Consider the following 26,689-nt stretch of genomic DNA (forward strand, 5'->3'; position numbering starts at 1 on the left):
CTGGGGAGGCAGAGGTTGCAGTGAGCCAAGATTGTGCCACTGCACTCCAGCCTGGGCAACAGAGCAAGACCCCGTCTAAAAAAAAAAAAATCAGATCATGCCACCCCATACCTCCAACCCCCTCATGGGTTTCCTAGGACCCAGAGAACAAAATGTAAACTTCCTCCTGGGATCTTCAGGGCCCTGAGTGAACTGGCCGCTGCCTGTCTAGCGCCCCCTTCTCCCCCTCCTCTTGCTCATGCTACACTAGCCACTCGACCTTCCTGTAGGTCCTCGTGGGCTGAGCTCCTTGCTGTCCCAGGACCTTGACACATGCTCTTTCTCCAACCCTGGCTCTTTCTCAATCTTTGGGTCTCAGCCTCGGCACCTTCTCTGACCACCAAGTCTAAAGTATGTGGTACTGCCAACCTCCATATCTCCCACATATTCTCCCTCAGGCTCCAGCTGACCCTCAAATTGATCACAGTTTGTAATTATTTTGTTTGTTTACCTGTTCTGTTCTGAGTTTCCCACTGGAATCTAAGCTGTATCACCAGCCTGGCACGGAGGAGCAATAGGATCCATGGAGGGAAGCCTGTCAGGGCTGGAATGAGGTGACTCTGACCATTCCCCAGCTTTCCACCCCAGTCATCCACCAGTGCCCACTGATGTGCAAATGATGCCTTCAAGCTGGGTAATTTTGGCCAAGTCCCTTCACCTCTCTGAGCCTCCGCTTTCACTTCTTTATATGGGAACAAGATAATCCACGTTATGGATTCACTTGTGAGTATTAGATATGATTAATATGTAACTCTTAGACCAGCACTTAGTACATGAGAAGGGCTTCATCCTCCTCCTCATCATCATCATCATTATTTTCAGGCTCTGATTATGCTGAGGGAAGACTGCCTGGAGTTGTACTGCCCAGTACAGTAGCCACAGGTTGCATGTGGCTATTGGCCCTGGAAACGTGGGTGGCCCAAATTAAGATGTGCTGGAAGAATAAAACACATACTGGATTTTAAAGACTCAGTACAAGGAAAATAATCTTCCTCGAATATAAAATTCATAACTTTTATATTGATTAGTGTTGAAAAGATAATATTTTGGATCTGTTGGGTAAACTATATTACTCAAGTTAACTTCATCTGTCCCTTTTTCTTTTTAGATGTGGCTACTAGAAAATCTTAAATGAGGCCAGGCACAGTGGCTCATGCCTGTAATCCCAGCACTTTGGGAGGCCGAGTCGGGTGGATCACGAGGTCAGGAGATCGAGACCATCCTGGTTAACACGGTGAAACCCCATCTCTGCTAAAAATACAAAAAATTAGCCGAGTGTGGTGGCAGGTGCCTGTAGTCCCAGCTACCCAGGAGGCTGAGGCAGGAGAATGGCGTGAAACAGAGAGGCGGAGCTTGCAATGAGCCGAGATCACGCCACTGCACTCCAGCCTGGATGACAGAGCGAGACTCCATCTCAAAAAAAAAAAACAGGAAAATCTTTAATGATGTCTGTGGCTCCCATTTTACTTCTAGTGGACAGTGCTGGCCTAGCAGGCACTTATATTACTTGGGATCATTATAGTTGCTTGAATCCATCATAGAAAGTGGACAGGATCTTTATAGTCAGAAAGATAATTATGAATTATAAATATTATGAAGGAAAAAAGGAAATGGCATAATAAATGTATAAAACCAAAATAGCTTGGAAAATGGCATAGTAACATTAATATCTTAAGTACAATTCATGTCGTACGCACTTCAGAGTGCTTTCATGTTTGTTGCCTTATGGTAACCCTGTAGGGCAAGGAGAATTGATTCCATTGTACTGTGGGGGCTGTGACTTACTTGCCTTATATTTAAGGGTAAGTAAATACCCTTCATGTACTAACAAAGACAGCCCTACCAATCTCCATGTATTGTGTGGTCCTTGTGTGACTGGTGCTGTCCTGGGCATGCAGCATACATTATCTCATTTAATATTTGCATTGACACGATGAGGTGAACATACATCCCCATTTTACAGATCAATAAACTAAGCCCTGGAAAGGTTAAGGGACTTGCCCAAGGCCACACAGTTAGAAAGTGGCAGAGACGAGAGCTAAACCAAACCTTCCTGAATCCATCTCTTAACCATCCATGCCATTCTGCCTCAGTGAATACAAAGCGATCATAATTGGCACAGCAGAGCACAACTGTTAAAACACCTATTTTCTGATATGAAAGTTTATTTTCCCTACAAGAACCTAAAAAGTATATCACTAGTGGCTGCAGACACAGTGGTAAATAATACACCCATTGTTACAGATGAGAAAACTATGTCCCAGAAAGGTTACAGGACAAGAGTAATTAGAATACGTGTTTCTCAGGGCAGTGGCCTCCCTACTTCATACTGGCCTCCACGTTGCCCGCCCTGATCTCTGGGGCCTGCAAATTTCCTGTAAGAGTCTCGTACAGCCTTAGGCACCCATTGGGTAGTCAACAAATGCTAACTGGCTTGACAATTGCATTAAAATATGATGTCCCCAAGATCCCCTCTTCCTTTTATTTCAGTAAACCATTCATTTGATCTATATTTAGCAAGTAAAGGCAGAGTTCTTACATTGTAATAGTTTGGTGCAGGAGTTTCAAATTTGAGAACTTTCATAAAGCTTGGCAACTGGAACATGCTGGAACATGAATTACTAAAGTCTCTCTTGGAAATAAATTCCGATGGGATAGTGTATGCATTCGCTGCAGGGTATTTAGAAATGATGGTGTCCAGTCGGGTGCACTGTAAGGAAACAACCAAAGGAATCAGCATTGTCACATAATATTGTGGCTCTGAAGGACAGATGTCAAAAAGATGGTGACCAGCACAAGGTCTAAATGCATTTTATAAAAGGCAAAACTCTGGCAGGTAACAACGATACACTGACCTCGGGCTTTAAGGATCTTCCCTTGGAAAACACAAGTTCAGACCTGTAGTCGCTTCTGTAAACTAACTCAAATTATTCATCTTCTGTTTGGGACTTGGCAAAAATGATTTTGCCATAAATGCATTTCCACCCAATCCTGTTCCAGGCCACTTACCCTTGACTCATCAGCTGTTGGGTAATTCACATGATAGGAAGCTTTAGACGCTCTTCTCAGCCTAGGCTTTTCTTCTGAGTAAAATCTCACATCTTGTTTCTAAGATTAAATGATCTGAACTGCCTAAGCAATGAGTTTGCTTCAAACAAAGCTCCAGGGGGCTTGTTGTTCATCCGTGCCTCCTACTCTCCACCAAATTACTGTTTTCATCAAATCCTACAGTATTTTCACTGTTTAACAGAACCAATCCCACTCCTTTCAGGAAGCCACGATAAATTATCTTCAGTTAAAAAACAAACAGAATCAATGTTTGTCAAAAGAACAGGGACAAAAGTTACAGAAACTCAGTGATAACATCACTTTCCCCTAAGATAGCATGGCAAGTATTAGAGTCTGATAAAACAAAATATTTCCTACTATTTAATGGTCAAAAGCTTGAGAACATTGCCCTGGATTTTCTCATTTGATAGGAATCAATAACTACACAAACACAGAACATGGGTGAGCCCAAAGGAAGGCATTAGGGCCCCCCTACTTCACTCTGTGGTTGGTGGTGACGGTCCTCAGTGTCTGGTTTATGGACCACCACTAGCATTTGGGTGGGTGTAGCACCACCAGAAGCGGGAGTGTTCTTGTCCAGAGCCTAAGTTGTTCAGAGCCTAACCTGGGTTCAAGCCCCAGCTTGACCTCAACCTCTTCAGTAATGGGGAGTTAACTCCAAAGCTGGTCTGTTCCTTGAGTATCCAACTCTGCCAAACTCGAATTCTAATAAGAAGTGGCCGCATGCAGTGTGTAAGGATTTGCTGATGCTCCTAGAAGCAAGGTCACCCCAGCCTTGAACATGCTTCGTCTTTTTCATTCTGGCCAAGAGTTAACCAATACCTTTGGTGGGTTTTTGTGTTGAATCCTCACGACAACCCTGAGCAGTGGATCTTATGATTATCTCTACTTTTGTAGATGAGGAAGCTGAACTTCCTTAGCTAATTCAGGTGGAGGACCAGCATTCCTACCCAAGCAGTCGGCCTCCACTACATGACATGGATCAGAGATCCCATTCTAAAGAGGAAAAGGTCAAGTGGTATGGCCCTGGGGTAACAGCAAGCCCTTTCAATCATAGACTCTTTCTTGGTTTAGAACACCTACAACTTACATTTTGGAAATGAAAAAAATTCTTCCCAAAAAAGTTCCAGTAGAGGCAATGTTTTATAAAGTATCGTAATAGAATTAGTCTCAGAGTGTGGCTACAGTAACACTCACTCACCAACACTACACACCCCTTGGTTTACTTGCCAGACCTGTGGCCTCCAATCTGGCCATACGCCGGCATTTATGAACTTCTCTCCAGCACCTACTAACTTTTCTAGAGCCACTCCTGCCAGCATGCAAATACAGAGAGGCCATCAAACTCTCCACCCACCTGCCTCATACACTTCTCCTAGTCAGTACTGTGGAAGATTCTGGAGCAAAGATTTGGAATATACTAATAAAGCTCTTTAGATCATTCGGACTTAGAGAGATGACAGGTCTCTCAAAAGGTTGGGTGTAGTTGTTTCAACAGTCATGAGGAAGTTTCAAAAATTTATAGACCCACAGAGTTTTTTGGTCAGCCTCACCCATAGTCACATTCCTACTGGTCATTCTGATCTTTCTCTGATGAGAGCTACTTTTAATTCCCTTCAAGTCTTGGGATCCAGAAGTGGAGGAGGTGCTAAAGGTGAAAGTTACTGAAAGAGGCAGTGGGGTGGGGGGATATGAAATTCTCATCCAGTTCACACAGGAATGAGGTAAGATGCAGGGATCTCCTACTAGATCTCCATCGACCACTTCAGGCACCCATCCCCAGGTACAGGACCTTAAGTGTTTATACTTGAGTGTAACGTAACTATAAATACAAATTCCCATATTTGTGAAAGGGAGGAGAGGGGGAAGCCTGAACAGTTCAAAAGTCTGCCTTCTTTGGGGTTTGGTTCTGAATTTTTTAAAGGCCTGTAAGGTGTGGCTAGGTTCTGTAACACTCAGCTCTTGCCTTGGGCCCCTTCTCCTCCAGATAGTCCGGCTTTTCATTTGGAAAGTTATCGCACGCAAAGCCTTGTAGACAACCAATCACGTCCTCTGATTCAGTCTCTTTTTTGGCACCAAGAAGGAATGGGCAGTGCCATTATTTAGCAAAGAAGTTCTCGGAGAGAAAACCTAGGTGTTGCAGGAAGTATTGTTTGTGACTCAGGTGGTAACAATCATAATATTTAGCATGTTTATAATGCTTTGCTGTTTCAAAGAGTATTTCACTCATTGCAATGTTAATTTGCCCAGTGCCTCCAGGGAGTCTCCACTTTCATGAGGCACCTGGGACACAGAAGGGTGACGTGCTTGAGGTCACGTCAAGAATCCACAGCTAAGGCAGGATCAGGTCTGAAGTCTTGTCTTCTACACCAGGACTTCATGAGACAGCACTTCTTTTGAATTTCTTTCCTAGCAGAGCTGGTGGCAGAAAAATAAGTAGAGGCATGGTTGTTCTGTGAACCTACTGAGGCCATGTACAAACTCAGCTTCTTCGGTAATGGGGAGTTAACTCCAAAGCTGGTCTGTTCCTTGAGTATCCAACTCTGCCAAATTCGAATTCCAATAAGACGTGGCTATATTTAGTGTATCTTAAATGATCCCTTTGTGGGGTTAAAAAAAAATTTATTCCAATGTCAGGCATCATAATACATCTGTGCAAGAAATTATTATAACTTTTAAAGGAAAAAGATGGCATATGTTTATTAATTTAATATTAGAGTCTAGGCTTGTTTTCTTTTCACTTTTTTTTTTTTGGTGCAGGGGGTAGGGGGACAGAGTCTGCCTCTCTCATCCAGGCTGGAGTGTGATGGTGAAATCACAGTTCACTGCAGCCTCAACCTCCTGGGCTCAAGTGATCCTCCCACCTCAGCCTCCCGAGTAGCTGGGATTATGGGCACACATCATCACTCCTGGCTAATTTTTAAATTATTTTGCAGAGATGGAGACTCACTGTGTTGCCCAGACTGGTCTTGAACTCCTGTGCTTAAGTGATGCTCCCGCACTGGCCTCCTGAAATGCTGGCATTATAGGCATGAGCCACCATGCCTGTCCACTTTTCACTTTTCTTCCTCAGGTAGCCTTACCCTAGTTTGTATCTTTCCCCTTGCTGTATCTATTTTTCTTGACCATTTATCTATTTTGCTGTATCTATTTTTCTTGACAATGTACAAATACTTTTAAGAAGCCTATCTTTGCCCAACTCTGGTCAGGGTCATTGGCAATTCATACAGCTGCTTGACTGCTACAGCCCTCAACCAAAATTAAGTCCCATATCTTACAAAGAGAAGGAATGGGGTAGGGCCAGTACATTTCAGGCCCACTGCTGGCTTTCTTTTTAGTCCTATCAGATTTCTCAATAGTTTGACAACCAATTAGATTAAGCATTGTAAAAATCATATTACACCAAGATGTGTAAGAGTAACAATTTCCTGGTATGCCTAAACATCTCAGGAAAATACTTGCTTAGTCCACTCACTGATGACAAAATTGGTTTGGCAGGATCAAGTCCTGAAGATTCCTCTGGTTTCTCTTCCCACCCTGGCAATGGGTAGAGATGGGAAAAAGTTACTTAGAGACACAGGGTCCAATTTACCTGCATGAAATTTGAGAAGGTAGTTACTCTCCTAATTAGAACCATGGGCCTTTGGAGAGAAAGGACCAGATGTCCAATATATACTTATGTAATGAATGAAGGAAATTACTGACCAGTTAATGCTTTACTCAAGAGAAGTGATTCTCACCATCGAGGGAAACATGCATGTTCCTTTCTTGGACAATGAGACACTGTTGGACACTGGTGACTGGTGAATGACATTGTAGAACCCAGGACCTGGGATATCATTCTGAAAGGGAAGAGAAGGTGGCGTCATCGAGATATTTCAATTCCATTGTGCTCTTCCACAGGATTTACATCCATTAACACTGAACCTTACCGTAATCCCACAGCACAGGCGCTACCACCACTTGGCGGGTGACAGCCTGGCTGTACCATTTCCTGACTTGCCCGATCTTTGGCTCAGTTACCAAGTGGTGGGGCTGGAATTCCAAGCCAGGCTAAGACTCCTAAAGCCCTTGCTCTTTCCACTATGCCCTGCCGCATTCCAAAAGAACACAGTTGTTTTTCATGTCATTAGAGAAATGGGCCTAAAGTGGGACACTGAACGCGGCTGATGTACAAGTCAGTGTGCAGTGATTGGGCAAGCCAGACCCACGGCAAGGGAAGGGTGAGCAATTTCACGTTCACCCCACCCCACCTGACTCAGCTTCCTCCTCAGCCTTTCAGAAGAGAAACCAGGGAGTGTTTCTGTTTATAAAGCAAAATGAAACAAAAACCACCTTCATCCCAAACCAGGCCATTTATAACTCTCAGACAAAAAGAGGCTAGCTCTTGAGGCTCAAGCGCTGAACGATGCAGGCATGTGAGAGAGGAATAAGTGAGAGGTCATTTCCAAGTTCATTTCTGCTGTGGCAGCTCATTGGGCTTTCATGGCATTTCCCATGCTAGTTACCGGGGGAGTAAATGTTGACAGAAGCTGGCTGAGTGGTGTGAAACGCTACGGACGCTCCACTGTCGCAAGAGGTTCCTGGGTACCTGCTTGGTGCCAGAAGCTTTTCCAAGTTGGTCTCATTTTCACCATCAGTCAGTGAGGAAGGGATTACTGCCCCTTTGATAGATGGAAACACTGAGGCACGTGGAGATGAATATGCCCAAGGTCCCACTGCTGTAAGTGGCAGTACCTGACTTCAGTGCCAAGCGCATGGTGTGTGCTGTCTTGTTTACTCCTCACACAAGCTTTTTACAGTGAGATACGGTCAGGGCCACTTTAAGGAAAGTGAGGCCCAGAGACATTGGGCCATAGCTAGTAAGTGGCAAACCCTGGAGCTGAACTGAGACAGCCCGACTCCAGAGCTTGCCATCTCCAATCTCTGCCACTCAGGTCTGTCCTGTCTCTACCGCCCCTACTGCCTTCCTTAGGGTATAAAGCCCAAGGTACCATCAGTGCCTTCTAGGACTTTCCAGTCTGGCTGGGCAGTATGTAATCATGGTTTCATATAGGGGATAGAGTCAAAGTGCAATTAACAGGTTTTCCTGTGCTGACTTTTAAATGCACTGAGCCCTTTCACCCTTGCCCCATGGCAGGTAGGGACAGGGGAGCTGATTCCTGCTTTAGGTGAGAATGATCCCGGTGGACGGAAGAGGAACTGACTGTCATGGAGAGTGAGGCAGGCAGCAGGAGGCACTGCGGAGCCAGGTACTCCAGCACCCCAGTCCAAGAGCTCAGGAGAACCCTGCTGTTGTGGATGCAGATGCGAAGGGCTACGGGGAGACAAGGAAGAGATTTTTCTAGGCAGCTGTTTTCAAGGCAAGCATCAATTTATTGAGTGCTCATTGTGTGCCATGTACCGTTCTGAGGACTTTACATGTACTATTAGCTCACTTAATCTCCATTTTAAAGAAGTTGGGGCCAAAAGAGATAAGGCCCACATAACTAGTAAATGTCAGAGCCAGAACCGAGGCACTCTGACCACAGGGTCTGCTCTTAACCACGAAACCAAACTAACTTTCAAATGAGATTGTACAGGATTAAAAAAATCCCCATTGGGTTATGAATCAGAAATTGTAGTCTCAGTGCTGCCACACGCTAAGTGACACTGAGAAAGTCACCTCTCTGGGCTTCCTTATTTGTAAGTCCAAGGTGTTGGGCCTTGGGGTGCTTTTGAGCTTCCGGAGTCCCTGAATCTAGGAAAGCTGACGCAGGAAGTGTCACTGTGACTCTTCTAGGTTTAAATTGCAGACAGTGAAGACACACACCTCTAGCTCCCGGTTATCACCACGCTCCGAACCTGACCATCAGTTTGCAAGAATTTTCTGAGCACTCTTATGTGTCTGAGGAGCTAGGGTTTCCAGACAAAATACAAGACCTAAATGCCTGCTCCATCCTACCTGCCTAGTTAAATTAGAATTTCAGATAAACTGTAGATGATGATTTTAGTATATCCCATGCAATATTTGGGATATACTTGTATTAACAGAGTTGCCATTATCTGAAATTCTAATTTAACTGGACATCTTGTATTCTCATTTGCTGAAGCTCACAAGCTTCCTGGGCTTTAACCACACTTTAATTCTGCCACTTTGCAAACTGGCTTGAGTCCAGGGCACATGGGAAGAAGACTGTTACCACTTTGCCCGGAGGAACGGAGTGCTGCCTGTTCGTTTTCAGCAAGCAAAAGGAGAGTCCTCCAGGCAGCAGCGGCTGGAGCTGGCCAGCGGCAGCTTGTGAGGAAAACTGTTAAAAATTCCAAAATGTTGCTGGTAGTGGCTTGAAACTGGCCAGGGTGGAAGTATTTATACCACAAAAACGGGCAGATGCTACAACTCAGCAGTTTTCTTCAAGGAGGGTAAATGGTGGTTGACCAGCATGCCACCACCTTCGTGCAACGCCCAAGTAGGTCTCTGGGAGGGGAATGTCAAGCATTCTCCTGCAACTTCTAGAGGTGGGTGGATAGCACCCTAGGAGAGACCTTTCGCCTGTGCGATAATAGTTCCTGCAACTGACGTTCTGTGACTTGGATGAATTTAGGCCTCTCAGAGCAAATCCCAGAGAACAAGAATCCAAGTTGTGACTGGTGTGAACTTAGCCACTCCTTGGTTTCTTGGCAAAAACCAAATAAACAAACAAAACAAAAACACGTATGGGGAGGGCGACCAGAAGAGAACTCACATTTACTAGCACACTATGGAAGCCCGGTACCGGATGTCCTACCAGTCGTCTCCTTCACTGCCTCTTAGTGTGAGGATTAAAGGGGTCAATACACATAAAGCAGGTGGAACAGCACCGATGCAGCCCGCCATCATCATCACCATCACCACCATCACCACGCATGACGTTGCCTACTACTGCCTCCATAGAGCCAGGACCCTCCCTTGGGAGTCACAAACCTTCAGAGTGGGACTGAGCAGCTTATTAGCAGCCTCTTGAAGTCCCCTGAGTGGAACGGGGCAAACATGCAATTTAGCAGACACTGATTGAAACCTACTGTGCATCAGGACCTGTGCTAAGGGTGGAAGGTATGGGCGCAACCTGTTAGCAGCTCACAAGGTCTAGGAATGGGAGGAAGGAGACGCATCACAACAGTGCTCATGGATGGATGTGTGGTCATGACTCGATGGGAAATGTGCAGACTTGAGTTGGGGTCATTCAATCCATTTTTGAGGGATTTGTGGGGTCTGGAAAGGACAGCAATGACCACTGCCCAAGAAGCCCCTAGGCAGGTGGCAGAGGTAAGACAGCACACACATTAACCTCGTGTTAAGGGCATAAGACGGACTGTGGGAGGTGCTTCCACCTGGGGAAGATGCTGGGGAAACAGGATCTGAGGACCAGGAGCTGCTACCTCGGTTCATCCTCACTCTGCCCAGCCTTGACTGCACAAGCTACTTCCCCGTTTTCGTCTCGGGATCATTATCTGAAAAGTGTGGATAATGATGGGATGTAGCTCACAGGGTTATTATGGGGATTGAATGAGGTAATAAATGCAAAAGTCTTTGAGGGGGACCTGGCATGTCATGAGTGCCAGCCCAGTGTTTGCAGACCCCTTTGGAAGGGGTGCTGGTGACTGGATATGGAGAAGTCAGGCCTCACAGAGCAGGGAGGCAGGGCAGACCCTACGGTGGGTCAGATATACAGCTGAGGGCACACTTGGGGCAGCTGTCCCCTTGAACATGGTGACTTCTGCAAACTGAACCTCCTTTCATTCAAATATCCCTGGTCTAGTGTCATATCAAGTTAATAAGTGAACAATATTAACTTTGTGTGATTTCATCACAAATTAACCACTGGCTGGCTTCCCATCTGGAAGGGTAGATTTACTATGTAATGGTATTAACATATATTTTTAAGTTGTGCCCATCTAGAGCACATGGTACCGATGTTCTACCAGTATTTATTTATTCAAGCCTGGAAGGGATGAGGTTTAGAACCATGAAATAGTCATTCCTGGCAAGGGCTCACCTACCTATTGCAACATCTTTATTTTTAGGATGAGGAAACAGAGAAGCAAAGACATTAAGGGGTGTCCTTAGGGGTACACAGTTTCGGAAACAGTGACCACAATCCAGGGTGAAGTGGAGACAGAAACACGGAGGCGGGGGTAGAAAATGTCCAACAGGCCGCCGGGCCATGCTCTGTCACACAGATCAGGCGTGTCTCTTCACCTACGCAAAGTTACCAGCACATCTGTAAATAACTCGAAAACGTTCAGGAAAACAGACTTCATTTCTAGCAGCCAAAATTGCCATTCCAGACACTGAGCTTTGTGGAGGATTCCTTGTACTCTGCAGTAAGATTCTCATGGGGAATGTGAGCTAGGTAAGGAGGCCCTGATGGTTCACTGCAAAGTTAGCCTCATAAGGTAAGTGCACATTTCAAAGGGCACTGATTCTCTGTGTCAAAGATGTGCTAAGGTGGGCCACAGGACTACTGTGAGGAGGCAGCCATGTTCGATCTGGAGCAAGGGTGCGTGCGACTAATTCTTTAAGAAGGGTGGTGAAGCCCTGGAGTTTTAAAATCTGTTTTTAATTTGTATTGCCTCACTAAATTATCAGGTGATGTTAAACAAGATCTTTAACTTCTCAATGCCTATTTCCCTCAGGAAAAATGAGAATGAACGATAGAACAGGAATTTTTTTCTGTTTTTATAACTTGAGGAGACCTCAAAAATTATATAACCCAAATTTTACATTTCAGTTGAGGAAACTGAAGCCCAGAAAAGTCAAGTGACTGGTTTAAAGGCACACAGTCAGTGACAGAGTAGGACACAGAAAGCCTGATTGATGGATCCCCTGCCTTTTCCATAAAATTCCATCCTTATTTCTAAAATGTTTACAAATGCCGAGACGAAAGTTTTCATGTTGTCAGGTAATACGGCCACATTTTAAAAGTTGGAACCCAATCTCTGAGCAATTCCTGTCTTTATTCAATGCTGCCTGTAGGTTTGGCTACCCGCCTCCTTGGTTCGTTCAGTTGAAAACGTTCTGAGAAGCAATCATCTCTTCAAACACTAACTTGAGAAGTCAGCCCGTTTGCTTTCTGAATTTGAGTGTTCAGTACTAGATCATGGGGGATGGGGCCTATCCACGCTAGCTGACATCCTCCCCTGTCTTCAGCTGGGTCTGTTTCGCTAAGGCCTTTTCAGAAACTTGCTGACTTTCACAGGACAAAGTTACAGCTCTGCGGGCCACAAAGGCAGGCGTGGTGCAGTGTGTGGAAAGAGCAAGAGGCTTTGGAGTGAACTAGACCTGGGTTGAGGTCTAATTCTTTCAACATTGATTCAGCTAACATTTCTTTTGAGCCTCTTATGTGCCAAACCCTGCGTTGTGTGACCTTGGGTGGGTCATTTAACTTCCCCAAGCCTCGGTTTCCTCTTGTGTTAAATTAAAATAATAAGCCCTTCCTTTCAGCATTGTTCCGAGGATTAGAGATAAAAGGCAGTCTAAAAGTACACATAGTAAGGATAAGTAAATGGTGGCTGCTATTGTTTTTATCGGAGGCTAGGCTGCAAATATCCTAGAAATGGACAATATATTACCATTAAATTGACAAATGGGAAACCAGACAGAAAATGGGAAAGAGTCAAACAGTTAAAACAGAGGAACTAGAGAGGGAAGAAAACTCCTGAGCAAATATGTATTGTCTTTGGAGAAAACCTACAAGTGATTTAAAACTGTGTGTGTGTGTTTGTGTGTGTACACTGTATTCTTTATTATTTGCTTTCTTAGAATCCTAAAATATTAGAAGTGGAAGAAACTCAAAACATTCTCTAGTTCAGCGTTCTCATCTACCAAGGAGGAATCAGGTTGAGGGCACCAGGGCTAGCCAAGGCCCCTCACTCCATGCCTTGGCTCCATTCAGAACCTAGATCTCCTCATTCCCTCTCTGCCATCTGGGCTAGGTGATACGATGAAAACCATTTTCAGAGAGCAGCAAAGATACGTGAAATGAGGACTCCTCCAGAAGAACATTATTCTAAAGGTCTTGCTTAAATGAATGAAGGAATGAAAAATTTTTTAGATTCTAAGGACGCCTGTGAGTTGCTCCTGGTTGCTTCTGTCCCCTGATGGTGAGAGAAGAGAAAGTCAGGTCCCAGAAATCCCAAAGATTAAATAAGGACTGGTCAGGAACCACGCAGAACTTTCCAGGTTAGAGAGGAAAAGAGATGCGGCAAGATTTAGGGAAGGCGGGGGGAGGTGGGTAACACAGGAATATGATAACACGTTGTGGTAGTGGTGGTTTTGAGATGGAGTCTCATTCTGTTGCCCAGGCTGACGTCCAGTGGCGCGATCTCAGCTCACTGCAATCTCCACCTCCTAGGTTCAAGCGATTCTCCTGCCTCAGGAGAGGTAGTATTTGGGTCTACAGGCACGCACCACCACTCCCAGCTAATTTTTGTATTTTTAGTAGAGATGGGGTTTCACCACGTTGGCCAGGCTGGTCTCGAACTCTGGACCTCAAGTGATCTGTCCACCTTGGCCTCCCAAACTGCTGGGATTACAGACATGAGCCACTGCGCCTGGCTATAACACATTGTTTAAGGAAGTTGTTTTTTTTTTTGTTGTTGTTGTTGTTGTTTTAAAGTAGGGCAGGGCTCATTACAAAGGTAATTTTTTTTTTTTTTTTTCAGACAGGGTCTCGCTCTGTCACCCAGGCGGGAATACAGTTGCACTATCTTGCTTCAATGCAACCTCAACCTCCTGAGGTTCAGGTGATCCTCCTTCCTCAGCCTCTTGAGTAGCTGGGTCTACAGGCACGCACCACTATGCCCAGCAAATTTTTGTACTTTTTTTTTCTTGTGGAGATTGGGTTTTGCTTTGTTGCCTGGGCTGGTCTGAAACTCCTGGCTCAAGCAATTAATTCTCCTACCTTAGCTTCTCAAAGTGCTGGGATTACAGGCATAAGCCACCGTGCCCAGCCCTCTGAAGGTAATTCTAGATGTATTTGACTTTTCTTTTCCTCGTGTTATTTGAAGTCATGTGATTTCCTCTCACAAGGATGAGGAAGATTTTTGTTTTAACCTTTTACTTAATTGATAACACTTGGGAATTTTTGCAATTTTTCAGTTTTATAATGATTTTTAAATTTTTTTTTTCTTAAAATAGTTTTGGTCCAGTTCAATATTTTTGGCGCCATAAATCCAGACATAGTTGTTTTTCCCTGGATGTCCCATTTTTCAGGCTCATTCTTACAGTTAGTCCAGTCGGTGCCCCTCAGTGGAGCTGGTGCCGCGGCTCCTGGGAGCACACTGCCCTCCACTGTCCACAGAAAGACACAGCAGCCAGACAGAACGTGCCTGTCCCGCAAGGCTAAAATCCAGACTAAAACCAAAGAACCCCTAAGACAACGTCATTACCTTCTTTTGAGAAAATCTCTTGGCTTGACTATTGAATCCTTTTTTTTCTGATTCTGGGATTACTGGAGCTTGAGATTTAAAAGGAATGGAGGATTGTGTTGGATATGCAGCAGTAAAACCTAAACAACAAAAATGAAATAAAATCAAAAGTAATACAAAACAATGATTGACAAATGTGGAAAACACAGAGGTGTATATTAAAGTTTTATTTTAAATGGTAGAGAAGAGAAACTTGCCTTTTGATAGGAAATAGACACGAAACCGGATTTTTAAAAAATCCCCACTTTCTTTCCCTCGCGGCAATTTATCGGACTTCCCCCCTCCAGCGCTTACACTAGTGAGATGTGGTCACATAAAGTACCTTAAAGCAGGGCTGTCCCGGGGAAAAGCAAGGAGATGATAGTAAAGACATTCTTGCCAGGCAGGAAGGAGACAGCAAAACTATTCTGGGAGCAGCCTGGACAAGGCGCGGTCAGAGGACGGAGGAAGTGTCCTCACTGCTCCTTGGCCTAGATTCAGACACCAGCATTAGGCCGTTAAAATCGAAAGAGGTTAGGGAAATCCCAGTGTGGGGCTGGCTCTCACTTTCCAGGGCACTGTGCAAGACAGGCGTAAGTTTTCGTTTCTGCTTTGAGCAGACATGGGGTTAAAAAGCAGAAAGGGCTTATCTATAGAAACTGAAGTTAAAAGCTCCTTTGTCTAGGTTGTGATGTGTAAATGCGTATCTGATGTATAAACTCCCCTGCTGCTGAGACTTCCACAACTGCTAGAACTTGGCAGCATCTGTCTGCATAGCAGGTCGATTATAGACTCTAACCTGTAAGTGTAATGGACTCTGACTCTCCAGTTTTCTGATGTTTGATGGCTGATAGCTCTTCAGCTTCACCACTCCCTCATTCCCTTCTGCCCCAACACTGGGCAAGTGGATGAGAAAGCCCAGTGCTCCCTCCTGTGGCATCAGTTGGAAGTTCAAACCACACAAGCCCCTGCCCTCAGTCCAGCCCCGCTTTCCAACCGTAAGAAAACCCCCAAGTCAGGCTCTCTCAAGCCGTTATTGGATCGGGTTAGGAAGGCTGTGCTGCTGTCCTCAGAAGGCCTCACTATGTGGGTGATAAGCCTTTTCCTACACTCTTGATGAGCATGTGTGCGGCATCGTAAGTCTTGACATCCAAACCAAATTTTGGGTGGGAGGGTGCATGCTGACTCTGTAGGCTGTTCACAACAGTAAGCCAAATTATTTTAACATCAGAATCCTAACCCTCAGAGAGAAAATACATGCAGAAATGGGGAAAAAACAGTCAAGGGAAGGAAAGAAGAAAGTATGCGTTAGCCATAGCAGAGGGTGGTTTGTATGGAGACTGTTAGTAAGGCTCATTTCTTCATCTCTGAATTTTTTTAAAAAAACAATACTCCTTTTCAGAGTGGGAAGCCTGAAGACAACAGGGACCCCTTGAGGGGTACAATCATGAACCAGCTTCACAGATGAGGAAACTGAGGCTTAGAGGGATTCAGTTATTCATCCAAATCACCCAGCACTTAAGGGGAACAGGTGGGGTGTGAACATGATTTGCCTAATGAGCCCAGGCTCTTGAGCTCTGAACTGTGCTTCCTCTTCCTGAGCTGGCCTCTAGTAAGTGCTCAATAAACAGATGACTGATACAATGGGGAGAGGGACACTTGAGCCTAATCTGCCTGGGTGGAGGATAAAGCAAGTAAAAGGAGCTGAATACATGTTTAAGTAGAAAATACTTGGGGATATCAATATACAGTAAAAGTATTCTTCTCCTCCCCTCCCCATTTAAGCAGATGAATGGCTATGTCTTTGGTTTGTTTGCTTTAAGACAGCTATACAGCAAATCAAAAGGCAGAAGCAGCTGCAAGACTTACTGGCTTTTGTTTCTAAAAACCTAAGCCTATAGAACAGCTAAGAGAGTGTGCAGAGGAGGCAGTAAAGAAAGAGAGTTGTTTAAAAAAGGTTACAGGAAGGACATTCTCCTGGGGAAAGGAGAGGTTTCTGCCTGACTGGAAAGGAGATCCAAGGCTTCTGGCTATAACAGAATGGCATTTGTCAGAGCAGCCCTCTTGATGAAACAACTAAAAAAGTAGAATTTTTGAAAACCACTCTGGATGACTAAATTCCTATTTCTGACCGAAACGGGACTAGATTTGCCCTCCCAGCTGGGGAAAAAAAAGTTAAAAATGGGCAAGATATATAAAGCAATCAAGACACTGGACATCAGGCAACAAAGGACAGGGATCCCTGAGAGAAGCAAAATAAATGAGGTTGGCAATAAGATGGCCCCCAGCTTTCTGCCAGGAGGAAATCTCCAGACCACAGCACAGGAAGAAGGGATCCAGATGGGGCCCAGTGGTCTTCCTGAGTTGAGGAAATGGATCTGGGAGTCCAGAAAGGCCAAGACAGCTAAGTTCACAGAGCAGAGTACCAGAGAAGAGAGAGCCACCCAGAGGGAGAGCTATGGAGCTCTGCAACAGGGTCCCCTGAGTAAGTTCCTGGGTAGTGACCAACACATGCACATGAGAAAACTACCCAGGGCTGGAGAAGGAACCACCTGGCAGAACTCAAGTGAGCAATCCCTGAGACTTCCACAGGGCCAGGAATAGCTCCTGCTTTCATGAGTCACAGCAGGAAAACCTCACAATTCATGGAACACAGAGTATGCAGGAGGGTTTCGCCTCAGAAATAGGGCCAAATTACCCCTAGACTCAATACTGCTCTGGTTTCAGCTAACAAAGCTTTAAAGCAAGACCTGAAAAGATCAAACTGTTTCCAAACAATTTAACTGCATCTCAGAACAAAGCACAAGAATATTTATGGGACTACAAAAATAGACAGCACCTAAGAGGTAAAATTCAAAATACCTGGCAATGATAAAAAATTAATAGGAGGAAGAAGGACAAAATATACTTCAAAGTGGGGAGAAAATAAACAATCAAAACCAACTCGGAAATGATACAGATGATAGAATTAGTGGAGAAGAACACTATAACTGCTATACTAACTGTATTTCATATGTTCAAGAAGCCAGAGAAAAGACTGAACGTATTAAGTAGACATGGAAGATATAATGAAAAGATCCAAATCAAACTTTCAGATGTGAAAACTAAGATGTCTGAGATTAAAAATACACTAGATGAGATGAATAGCAAATTAGACATTAGAGAAAAAGATTAGTAAACTTGAAGATGCAGAAATAAAACTATACAAAATAAAACACAGAAAAAGGACAAGAAAAAGGATTAGTGAGCTGTGTGGAAACTTTGAGGAGCCTAACATATATGTAATTAGGCTCTCAAAAAAAGAAATATGAGGAGAGAAGAAACAGAAAAAAAATAGTTCAAGAAAAAATGGTTGAAATTTTTCCAAATTTGATTTAAAAAAAAAACTATTGACTTACAGATTCAAGAAAGTCACTTAATGTCAAATACAAGAAACATGAAGAAAACGACACCGTAGGCCAACCATAATCAAATTGCTTAAAAAGTGACAAGAAGAAAATGTTAAAACTGGGCAGAGAAAAAAGACATGTCACATGTGAAGAAACAAATATGAGAATGACAGCAGATTGGTATTGAAAACAACACCCTTAAGGCACTAAAAGGAAAAAAAATAAAAATAAAACCTGTCACCCGGCCGGGCGCGGTGGCTCAAGCCTGTAATCCCAGCACTTTGGGAGGCCGAGACGGGCGGATCACAAGGTCAGGAGATCGAGACCATCCTGGCTAACATGGTGAAACCCCGTCTCTACTAAAAAATACAAAAAACTAGCCGGGCGAGGTGGTGGGCACCTGTAGTCCCAGCTACGCGGGAGGCTGAGGCGGGAGAATGGCGTAAACCCAGGAGGCAAAGCTTGCAGTGAGCCAAGATCTGGCCACTGCACTCCAGCCTGGGCGACAGAGCAAGGCTCTGTCTCAAAACAAAAACAAAAACAAAAACAAAAACACAAGAGACATAGAAAAGGTAAATAAAGAACAGATGGGACAAATAGAAAGCACGTCACAAGATGACAGACAAACTTATATACCAATAATCACATTAAAGGTAAATAATCTAAATATCCCAATTAAAAAACAGAGATTCTCAGATTGCTTAAGAAAGAAAGACCCAACTATATGTTACCTCCGAGAAACATACTTTAAATATCAACCCAGAAATAAGTTAAAAGTAAAATAATGGAAAAAGATTTATTACGCTAACACTAAGCAAAAGATAGATATTATCAGATAAAGTAGATTTCAGAGCAAAAAATATTACCTGCATTAAAGAGAGTCATTTCATAATGGGATCATTATGAGGAGTCAGCTCCTCAAGAGAACCTAACAGTCCTAAATGCTGATGTACCCAATAAAAAGAGATAGAAAATATAAGAAGCAGAAACTGATAAAACTGCAAGAAAAATAGAAAATTTCAAAATTATAGTCAGAGATTTCAAAACATCTCCCTCAATAATTTAAACAAGTAGATCGATCAGTAAAGATATATGAAACTTGAACAAAACTATTACCTAACCTGACCTAATTGGCATTTATAGAACACTCCACCTATCAATTCCATACAAGCTGTCCCAGAAAACTGAAGAGGAAAAGACATTTCCAAACTCATTCAATGAGGCAACCACTACCTGATGCCAAAACTATACGGTGTCATTACAAGCGGGAAAAAGATCACTAGGGATCAAGAGCCCTCATGAACGTAAATACATAAATTCTTAGAAAAATTTTAGCAAATCAAATCATACAATATATAAAAAGATAATACATCATGACCAACCCCAGTAATGCAAAAATAGTTTAACATTTGAAAATCAATATAATTCATCATATTAATGAACTAAAAAAGAAAAACCAAATGAGTATCTCAATAGATTAAAAAAAAAAATCATATAACTATAACAGGTACTCTTTTTATCTGGCTTCTTTTATTCACCATAATTACTAAGAGATTCATCTCTGTTGCTGATATATCAATACTCCATTGCTTTTTATTGTTGAGTAGTATTCCGTTGTATAAAAACATGATGTTTATTCATTGGTGATGTAAATTTGAGTTGTCGCCAGTTTTGGGGTATTACAAATAAAACTGCTATGAGCATTTTATCTACAAGTCTTTAAATGGAGATAAGCTTTCATTTTGTGGGGTAAATGCCTAGGAGTGGAAAGACTAGATCAGATGTTTAACTTTGTAAAAAACTGCCAAACTATTTTTCATAGTTATTGTACTTTCGTACATCCCCACTATTAGTATATGAAAATTTCCATGACTTCACATTCTCATCAGCAATGGGAAGTCTTTTTAATCTCAGGCATCCAATTAGATATGTAATGGTATCTCATTGTGGTTTTAATTTGCATTTCCCTAATGACTAATGATGCTGAACATTCCTTCATATGCTATTTTCCCTCTGTGTATCTTTTTTTTTGGTGAAGTAACTGTTTAGTAGATACAGAAAAAGCTTTTCATAAAATCTAATATCCTTTGATGATTAAAAGAAAAACTCCAGCAAACTAGGAATAGGAGCAAACTTTGCTAATCTGATAAAAGGTGTCTATAACAAAAGCCTATAGCAAACATGATACCAAATTGTGAAATATTAAAAGTTCTCCCTCGAGATAGGGAGTGAAACTAGTACAATTGCTACCATCCTTCTATTCAGCACTGTACTGAAGGTCTCTAGCCAATACAAATGCCTACATAAAATATATTAAAAATACATAAAATATAAAATATATGGATGAGAAAGGAAGAAATAAAGTTGTCATTTTCACAGATGACAAGATTGAATATGGGGAAATTGCAAAAGAATCTATGGATACCCTATAAGAGGTAATAGTTGGATTTAGTGAGGTCGCCAGAATCAAGGTCAATATACAAAAATCAATTAATATTTTTGTACACCAGCAACAATTTAAAATAAAATTTAAAATTACCATTTATAACAGCATAAAAATCAAATGCCTAGAATAGATATAATGAAGATATGTAAGACTTCTACATAGAAAACTCTAAAACATTGAGAACAATTTAAGGTAACTTAAAAGGATCTATACATGGATTAGAGAAGTTAATATTTATTGTAAAGATGTAAATTATCCTTAAATTGATTTCTAGAATCATTGTAATCCAAATTAGAATGAGAGTAGAGATTTTTTTAAGACATTAATAAGCTGATTGTAAAATTTTTATAGCTACCCTGATTTGATCATTACACATTGTATGCTTGTATCAAAATATCACATGTACACCATAAATATGTACAACTACTACATAGCCATAAAAATTAGAAATAAAAAAGTAAAATAAATTTATATAGAAATGCACTGGGGTCAAGAATAGCCAATATAAACAAAGAAGCACAAAGTTGAAGGGCTTATGCTACTAAAGGGTTATTATAAAGTTACAGTAACTAGGACAGTATGATATTCGAACAGAATAAATAATCCAGAAGCAGAGCTGCATATGCCTGGACACTTGATTTATGACAAAGATAGCAACAGCAATACAGAGTAGTAGAGAATGAGCAGCCTTTCAGTAAGTGGTGCTGGGTCAGCATGGAAAACAACAGACTTGGGCATCTTCCTCACACAAAAACAATTTCAAGTGAATTGTAGATCTAAATGTAAAAGGTAAAGTAATAGAGTTTCTAGAAGAAACTATCTTGGGATGGGCAAAGATTTCTTAAGTATTAATAGAATACACTAAACATAAAGAGATTGATAAATTGGGCTATATTAAAATCAAAAGTTTCCGTTTCTTAGCACATTGTTAAGAGAGTGGAAAGGAAAGTCCCAGGATAAGGGAAGACATTTACCTATAGCTAACAGATGACTTGTTTCTAGAATAGTTAAAGAACCTCTATAAATAAGGACAGAATGGTTTAAAGAACTCATATAAATATATTTAAAAAAAAAAAAAAAGAAAGAAAAACCCAGCAGAAGAAAATGGGCAAAAAAGTTGAACAGTCACTTCTCCAAAGAGAATATCCAAAAGGCCAGTCAACATGAAGAAATGCTCAATCTCAATGATCTAAGGCAATGCAAATTAAAACTATTACGAGCTTAAAATGTTGGTGAGGATTTGGAGCAGGTGGAATTCATGTATATTGCTTGTAAGGAGGTAAAATTGGCACATCTACTTTGGAAAACTGTTTGGCAATATCAACTAAGCTTACCCTAAACATACCCTATGACCTAGCAGTTCCACTCCTTGGGTATAGACCCCTGAAATACATAAATATGTGTCCCAGAAGACAAGCACAAGAATAGTTACAAAAGTTTTTATTCATAATAGCCCCAAACTGGAAACAACCTAAAAGTCCTTCAGTAGTAGAATAGATAAATAAATTGTGGTATATTCAAACAAGAATAATAAAATGAACAAATTACTGATACATAAGATAAAAAAAACATGAACTTAAATCTCTGAAACATAAGTGAAAAAAGCCTGTGAGAAAAGAGTTCATATTGTATGATTCACATTTACATAATGTTCAAAAACAAACTAAAGTTATTAATGATGTGAGAAGTCAGGATAACCGTAGTGTTTACTTTTGCGGGGAAGGGAGATCATATCTGAGAAGGGACAAGGGCTTTGAGATGCTGCTGACATTCTGTCTTGGTCTGAGAAGTAATTCCACAGGTGGTGTCTTCTTTGTGAATATTCATTAAGCTATACAATTAGGATTTGTGCACTTTTCCTGAATATATACTTATGCTTCAATTTAAAGAAATATTAAAGAAAAAGAGAGTGCAAAATCAGAGGATGGGAGGAAGAAAGAGAGATTTCTCTGGATTTGAGACCAGCAGTGACTCTGGAAGCCCACCAGGGAGGTGATAATAGCCTTGAAAGAAAAAGCGCTACAGCCTAGGAGGATCTAGGAGGATCTCAAAATGATGTTTCCAGTCTCAGCAATAATTCCTAAACCACAGGTATGGCCCAGAATACACTAACAAACCAGAACACTAGTTTGCCAGAAAACTAGCAAAACCAAAGGGAGCACGTGAGCTAGGACACTGGGGATCTCACCAATGTGGATGGTTGACCAATGACCTGAGTATTCCTCCCCTCCCCAACCCAGCCTCCGGGGATTACACTAACTATTGGGAAAGTTCCAAACTTGAAACAGCCATGAGGGAGATAGGATTTATGCTGATAATGGCTGGAGTTATCCTTTCCAACAACCTAGCAGAATGGGAGTTTGCAGTCATAACTCAAGTTGGGTTCTAGGAAATAAAAAAAGATCTCTTACATATCTAAATTTGAGGATAGAGATTCTTACCAGATACATGGAAATAACAAGTCTGGGTTTTGTTTATTTGTTTTTTATTTTTAAAGAGACTTCCTCCTTCTTCTCTCATCCTTTCTTCTCACAGTTTCTTCCTAATCATCACACTTGAAACAGTAGGGCCTAAAATCATCTATCTGATATGCCTATAAGGATGGCCCTGTGGATATAACCCAGTATTTACTATTCCCCCCAAATTTGCTCTTATGTACTAAAATAAGCATATGTCAGGAGCTATCTCCTCCCTGCAAAGACACATGTACCTTTCTGTACTTCAATGGCATGTCTGGGATGTTTGCCAGTGCGTTCATTTTTCTGTGCAGAGTTGTCCATGTTACCAAAATACTGTGACGTATTCCATTTGTTTGATGAAAAGCTCTACTGCATGTTCTCCTAAGCACCTGAAAGAGCAAAACACAGCCTTTGTAGAGATCATTTCACATTGGTTAATTATTGCAAATGGATTTTGTTCTATCTACAGGGTAGACAGAAATGGTATGGGTGCCAGCTGAGATCTACCAAGTCCAGTGACCCAAAGCCCCAAGCACACTGTGCTGCCTGCAGTAGGAACTGCATAAGAAGTCACTGTTGATGTTGCTGACAGAACTACCAAAGGCTTGGCTTTTATTTTTATTTTTTGATTCAGAGTTTTGCTCTTGTCACCCAGGCTGGAGTGTAATGGCGTGACCTTGGCTCACTGCAACCTCCGCCACCCCCCACCCCGGGTTCAAGTGATTCTCCTGCCTTAGCCTCCTGAGTAGCTGGGATTACAGGCGCCCACCACCTGTAATTTGTATTTTTAGGAGAGACTAAAAATACTATGTTGGCCAGGCTGGTCTCAAACTCCTGACCTCAGGTTATCTGCCTGCCTCTGCCTCCCAAAGTGCCAAGATTACGGGCGTGAGCCACCACACCTGGCCTATTTTTATTTAAATTTCGCTTTACTGAGATATAATGTATATACAAATAAAATTAATCAGTGTTAGTTGTACAATTCCAAGTTTTGGCAAATGTTTACAGTCGAGTTAAATACCCCCACTATTAAGATATTAATTTATCTATGATGCTGAGAAGCTCCCTGTGTCCCTTTGCAGTCAGTACCCTCCCAACCACTGCTCTGGCAACCACTGCTCTGCTGTCACAATTGTTGCCTTTCTACAATGTCACATAAGTACAATCATAGAGTAGACATTCTTTTGTGTCTTTTTTCACTTAGTGTAATGCTTTTGAAATTCTTCCATATTGTTGCATAGATCAGTACTTTGTTCCAATTGTTCTACATCCTCACCAACATGTGTTTGCTCAATCTTGTTAATTTTAGACATTCTAGTGATTTTTACAGTGGTATCTCATTGTCATTTTCATGTGCTTATTTATCTTCTTTAGTGAAGTGTGTGTTCAAATCTTCTGCCTTTAAAACAAAAAAATTGGGGCCAGGCATGGTGGCTCACACCTGTAATCACAACACTTTGGGAGGCTGAAGCAGGAGGATTGCTTGAAGTGAGGAGTTCGAGACTAGCATAAGCAACATGAGACCCCGTCTCTACAAAAAATAAAAAATTAGCCAGCCTGTAGTCCCAGCTACTCTGGAGGCTGAGGTGGGAGAATTGCTTAAGCCCAGGAAATCAAGGCTGCACCGAGCCATGATAGTGCCACTGCACTCCAGACTGGACAGCAGAGCAAAAGCCTGTCTCAAAAAAAAAAAAAAAAAAAAACCTCACAAAAACCAAAAATGATTGGATTTAATTGGGTTATTACTGAGTTGTAAAAGTTAATATATTCTGGATACAAGCCTTTTATCATATATGTTTTGAAAATATTTGCTCCCCAGCTGATGTCTGCCTTTTTATTTTCTTAACATTATCTTTTGAATGCAAATTTTAAAATTTTGATCAAATTTGTCAAAATTTTCTTTTAAGGTTTTAAGATTTCTTTTGTCAGATCTAAGCAATTTTTGCCTAGGTCACAAATATTTTCTCCTACATTTTCTTTTGGAAGTTTTATAGTTTTAGCTCTTACATTTAGGCCTAGGATCCATTTTGAATTAAATTTTGTATACGGTATTAAGGTAAGGGTCAGGTTCATTTTATTACATTTGGAGATTCAATTAATCCAGCACCATCTGCTAAAAAGAATATCCTTTTTTCACTGAATTATCTTGGCACATTCATCAAAAATCTACTGGGTGTGTGTTTATTTAGATATATATAGTGCTATTTCTAGATTCTCTATACTGTTCTTTTGAACTCTGTGTATATCCTTATACCAACAGCACACTATCTTGCTTTAGAATAAGTTTTAAAAACAGGTAGTTCCAACTTTGTCTTATTTTTCGAAATTATTTTGACTATATTAGCTCTTGTGCTAGCCCTTTTGAATTACCATATAACTTACAGGTCAATTTCTGCTAAAAAAAAAAAAAACACTCCCTGGATTTTCATTGAGATTGCATTGAATCTATAGAACAATTTAGGGAGAATTTACATCTTAACTTTGTTGAGTGTTATATTCCATTAATATGGTACACTCTCCATTTATTTAGATATTATTTAATTTCTCAGTAATATTTTACAGTTAATCAGTGTACAAATATTGCACATATTTTCTTAAACTGATTCCTAAGTATTTCATATTTTTATGTCATAAAAATGGTCTTAAAATTTTTAAAATTTCTGTTTATTGCTGGTGTACAGAAATTTAAGTAATTTTTATATATTGATACTGTATCCTGCAACCTTGCTAAACTTTTTTTTTAGTTCTAGTAGCTTTTTTGTCAATTAGGAATATCTACATATATAATCATGTCATATATGAATAAAATGTTTTATTTCTTCCTTTCTAATTTGTATGCCTATTATTTCTTTTTATTGTAATATTGCAATGACTAGGGCATCCAGTACAATGTTGAACAGAAGTGACAACAGTGGACATCTTTGTCTTGTTACTGGCTTGAGTGGGAAAGCATTCAGTCTGTCATAGAATCGTTCTTTGTGAATATATTAATTGAATTACATTGATTGATTTTCAAATGTTAAAACAACCTAGTGTTCCTGGAATAAATGCTACCTGGTCATAAGATATTATCATATATTTTATATACTGAAGGATTCAATTTGCTAAAATTCTGTTAAGGATTTTTGCATCTGTGTGGGGAAAAGAAAGAAAGATCAGACTGTTACTGTGTCTATATAGAAAGAAGTAGACATAAGAGACTCCATTTTGTTCTGTATTTGAGATGCTGTTAATCTGTGACCCTACCCCCAACCTCGTCCTTGCAAGAGACGTGCTATGGTGACTCAAGGTTTAAAGGATTTTGGGCTGTGCAGGCTGTGCTTTGTTAAACAAGTGCCTGAAGGCAGCTTGCTGGTTAAAAGTCATCACTATTCTCTTAATCTCAAGTACCCAAGGACACGCACACTGCCAAAGGTCGCAGGGACCTCTGCCTAGGAAAGCTACGTATTGTCCAAAGTTTCTCCCCATGTGATAGTCTGAAATATGGTCTCATGGGAAGGGAAAGACCTGATCGTCCCCCAGCCTGACATCCGTGAAGGGTCTGTGCTGAGGAGGACTAGTACAAGAGGAAAGAAGGCCTCTTGGCGGTTGTTGGCAGTTGAGATAGAGAAAAGCATCTGTCTCCTGTCCGTCCCTGGGCCATAATGGAACATCTCGGTATAAAACCCGATTGTATGTTCTGTTTACTGAGAAAGGAGAAAACCGCCTTAGGGCGAAAGGTGGGACTTGCTAGTGCAATGCTGCTCTTTATGCACTAAAAAGGTTTATGGAAATGTTTACATAAGCATATCAAGGCACAGCACTTTTCCTTAAACTTATTCATGTCACAGAGAACTTTATTCTTATGTCTTACTGCTGAC

General features: G+C 41.5%; 1 protein-coding gene across 3 annotated transcripts in view; it reads right to left on the minus strand.

The window, feature by feature from the left end:
- Positions 1–26,689, minus strand: part of STPG1 (sperm-tail PG-rich repeat containing 1) — a 57,430-nt gene that overhangs the window by 19,713 nt on the left and 11,028 nt on the right. The window contains exons 2-6 of one of the 3 annotated variants that reach the window (XM_011945598.1): positions 23,081–23,218; positions 14,879–15,026; positions 14,518–14,636; positions 6,849–6,950; positions 2,579–2,749 (exon numbers count right to left, since the gene is read on the minus strand). In XM_011945598.1, the coding sequence (XP_011800988.1) occupies positions 2,579–2,749; positions 6,849–6,863 (186 nt within the window). In that variant the 5' untranslated portion in view covers positions 6,864–6,950; positions 14,518–14,636; positions 14,879–15,026; positions 23,081–23,218. The remainder of the gene's footprint in view (positions 1–2,578; positions 2,750–6,848; positions 6,951–14,517; positions 14,637–14,878; positions 15,027–23,080; positions 23,219–26,689) is intronic. The other 2 variants (XM_011945596.1, XM_011945597.1) reach the window with 2 other exon arrangements.

The sequence above is a fragment of the Colobus angolensis genome, unplaced genomic scaffold (assembly GCF_000951035.1).
Source record: "Colobus angolensis palliatus isolate OR3802 unplaced genomic scaffold, Cang.pa_1.0 Scaffold240, whole genome shotgun sequence".
NCBI classification, from domain to species: Eukaryota; Metazoa; Chordata; class Mammalia; order Primates; family Cercopithecidae; genus Colobus; species Colobus angolensis.